At 37.2% G+C, this 3070-nt stretch overlaps 1 protein-coding gene across 1 annotated transcript; it reads left to right on the top strand.

The window, feature by feature from the left end:
- The first annotated feature begins 1216 nt into the window (after positions 1–1216).
- On the top strand, positions 1217–2638 carry clec3a (C-type lectin domain family 3, member A). The gene is made up of 3 exons (XM_008405314.2): positions 1217–1402; positions 1500–1586; positions 1962–2638. The coding sequence occupies exons 1-3, from the start codon at positions 1297–1299 to the stop codon at positions 2357–2359; spliced, it is 591 nt and encodes a 196-aa protein (XP_008403536.1). The 5' UTR covers positions 1217–1296; the 3' UTR covers positions 2360–2638.
- The last annotated feature ends 432 nt before the right edge of the window (positions 2639–3070 follow it).

The raw sequence follows: 3070 nt of genomic DNA, 5'->3' as shown, positions 1-3070 counted from the left end.
CATACAATTTCTAAAAATTGTATGAAAACATAGTTTGAAACTAGTTCACAGTTAGTGATGATATCCTTTAGATTTTTCAACTAGGAAAAGATCTAAAAAATTTTGCTGCCTTCAATGTCACGTCTATGTGAATGAGAGTGTTTGTGAATGACAGGATAGGTTTTTGTGTGTGTGTTATTGTATTTCCTTGTAAATGCTTTCAGCACCGTAGTGTATTTATAGCATTCTTTCTAAACAATGCTTGTATATTTTTGTCACAGTTTTTGTGTATTTTCTTTGAGCACAGCTCTGTTTACTTGAATAAATATATCTACAAAGCATAGCATGCTTGCGTTTGGATCTTTTTGCATTTTTAATAAAAACTGCAAACGTGGGGTATCTTTTTATAAAACACATTATTTTCAGATTGTTTGTATATTCAGAAGGAATAATAACTTCAACCAGAACATACACATTTATGATATTTGTGTCATGGCTCACACCAAATGATAATAAGTCATCCTGTTCTGTAAGTATAATAGCGGAAGAGTGAGGATTTTTAAAAAATAGGACAATTGAATTCCAACAGAATCAAATACAGAATCATATGTATTATCTCTAACTAGTTAAGTATTAAATAAACAAAATTAGCATTTTGGCCATTAGTTTCAAAAACAAAGTCAATGTTTTGGATCAGAAATTGATCATCTCAGTTCCAAAGAAGATTTGTGGGCAGAACTGAAGCTGTGTACGAGTAATTAGGCCTTCAAACATGCGTTAGAGGAATGGTCCAAAATCCCAGAAAAACGATGTGAAGTTTAGAATGATGCCCAAAAAATTTTACACTCAAACACTTTTAAGGCTAACAAATACTAAGGAAATGTATGTAAACTTCTGACTATGAAGAAAGATTTAAAAGAAAAAAAACAGCTTCCCCCGCCCCCCTGTCTTTTTTCTAGTTTCCCTCCAGACTGAGATACTGCTAAGTCTGTCCAAAGCTAAGAGAAATGGGGGGACTCTATAACAGGGAAGCGGTTCAATAAATGTCTGTTTAGTTTGCTGCTTAGAGTACCTTGTTCCAAGTAAATATTTATCTAAAAATAAACCAGACACAAGAAAATCATTCTTTGACACCACCCTCTCCTCCTCATGATGTTTTGACAAAAACAAACAGCACTGGAGCCAATGCAGAGAGAGAACCCAGAGAGGCAGACAGAGGGCCACTATATTAACCTGCCTGTGGGATATTTAGCTCCCTTCGCTGTAGCAGAGGTTGTGCCCCAGAGTCCTGTACTCTAGGTTCCCCTGGCCTCAGACATGGCTCATCTGGTCCTGCCTGTCTTCCTTGCGCTGAGTTTCTCCTTGCTCTGCTGCAGCCGTCCATCTCGCACAAGGAAAGCTGTTTCACCCCGGCAGTCTGGAGGTAGATGTGCATGTCACACAGCTTTTGTAAAAGATGTTTTCTGCATCAGTGTTTATCTGACCTGTTTGTTTTGTTTTGCTTGGTTTTCTATGTGCAGCTGCAGAGGATGAGGATGTGAAAGCCCAGATTGAGAAGTTGTGGCAGGAGGTGAACTTACTGAAAGAGATGCAAGCGTTGCAGACAGGTAATGCTCTCTCAGAATGCCTTCTTGACAGATGAGATGGCTAAAAATCAATAGCTGCATTCAGAATTATGTATTGCAATAAATGAATGTATAACCTGCCTATTGCTACCTAAGATTTCTCTGACACAAGGTGATTAGCTCAAAAGTAAAGTTCTTGGTGTTCTCTGTCACCAGTAGAGGGCAGCAGAACATACATAATTTATTAAATCATAAAGTCAATATCCAACTTCATATCGGATGCGAATAACATTTAGTTCATATAATTTTAAAATGTTACTGATATCGCAGGTTAGACATTGCAACAGCTTTGATTTTGTTAAATATATTCACAACGCAATTAGCTGCACTTCTAAAGCAACTTATTTCTGTTTTCAGTTTGTCTTCGGGGGATCAAAGCACACAGGAAGTGCTATCTTCTAAATGAGGAGCCCAAACATTACCACGAGGCAAACGAAGACTGCATCGCTCAGGGAGGAACCCTTGCGACACCGCGAGATATGATGGAGAGCAATGAGGTGAGGGACTACGCAAAGAGAAGCAGCCCAGGAATCAGGGACTTCTGGATCGGTGTGGCAGACATAGTGAAGGAAGGCCAGTATGTTGACGTCAACAGCATGCCAGTCAGCTTCTTCAACTGGGATCGTTCCAAGAAGCAGCCGACGGGGACAAAAAGAGAGAGCTGTGTTGCTCTTTCCCTGACTGCTCAGGGGAAGTGGTATGATGAGGTATGCCGCAGCCTGAAGAAGTATATCTGTGAATATATCATTCCCTGAAGGAGTCAGAGGTCTTGCTGGTAATTTAAATACAGGGTTTGTGGTTTTAACTAACTAATTGACAGGAAATCAACAAATCACGAGAAATATTGAATTACTGCTGCCAAGGTTCAACAAAACGCAGTAACTCTACACAAGATAAGTAAGTGAAAGATTTTCTGGAGATAAACAATATGCGGCAATTTTCTGTTTAGGATCCAAGGACTATAATGACTGGATATCATAAGAAATGATCAATTCTGAAAAAAGTAAACTAAATAAACAATCATGTCAAACTGTTTTGTCAGTACTTTATTTCTTTGGAGTGAATTTATGCTGGTTTCAGGTGTGTAAAGTTAACTTGATCAATTTTTGATAAATAAAAGTTTGTTGGTAAAAAAAACTAACTTTTATTTTGTTTTTTTTCTGAAAACAGAAATAGTTAATTCTACTATCAATGACCTTCCTGTACATGCAAAAATGTTATATTTTTGGATAAAATTGTCCATCTATCCTCTTTTTACCCCATCTAAACACTAAAAAGGTGTCAAAACATGAAGATCAAAGGTTTAAGCAATTATGGAGATTGTTTATAAACTTTATCTTGATTTCGAAATTGGAAATCACTTTCAATCAGTTTTATGGCTGTCAGTCTTAAAAGTGCAGCAATAAATGTAAATATGTCAATGTAATCTCCGTGATATATTACGTCTTATTGGTCTTAGTTCATTG

Source organism: Poecilia reticulata, linkage group LG3 (assembly GCF_000633615.1).
Source record: "Poecilia reticulata strain Guanapo linkage group LG3, Guppy_female_1.0+MT, whole genome shotgun sequence".
Lineage (NCBI taxonomy): Eukaryota > Metazoa > Chordata > Actinopteri > Cyprinodontiformes > Poeciliidae > Poecilia > Poecilia reticulata.
This window is presented reverse-complemented; position numbering and strand designations above follow the sequence as displayed.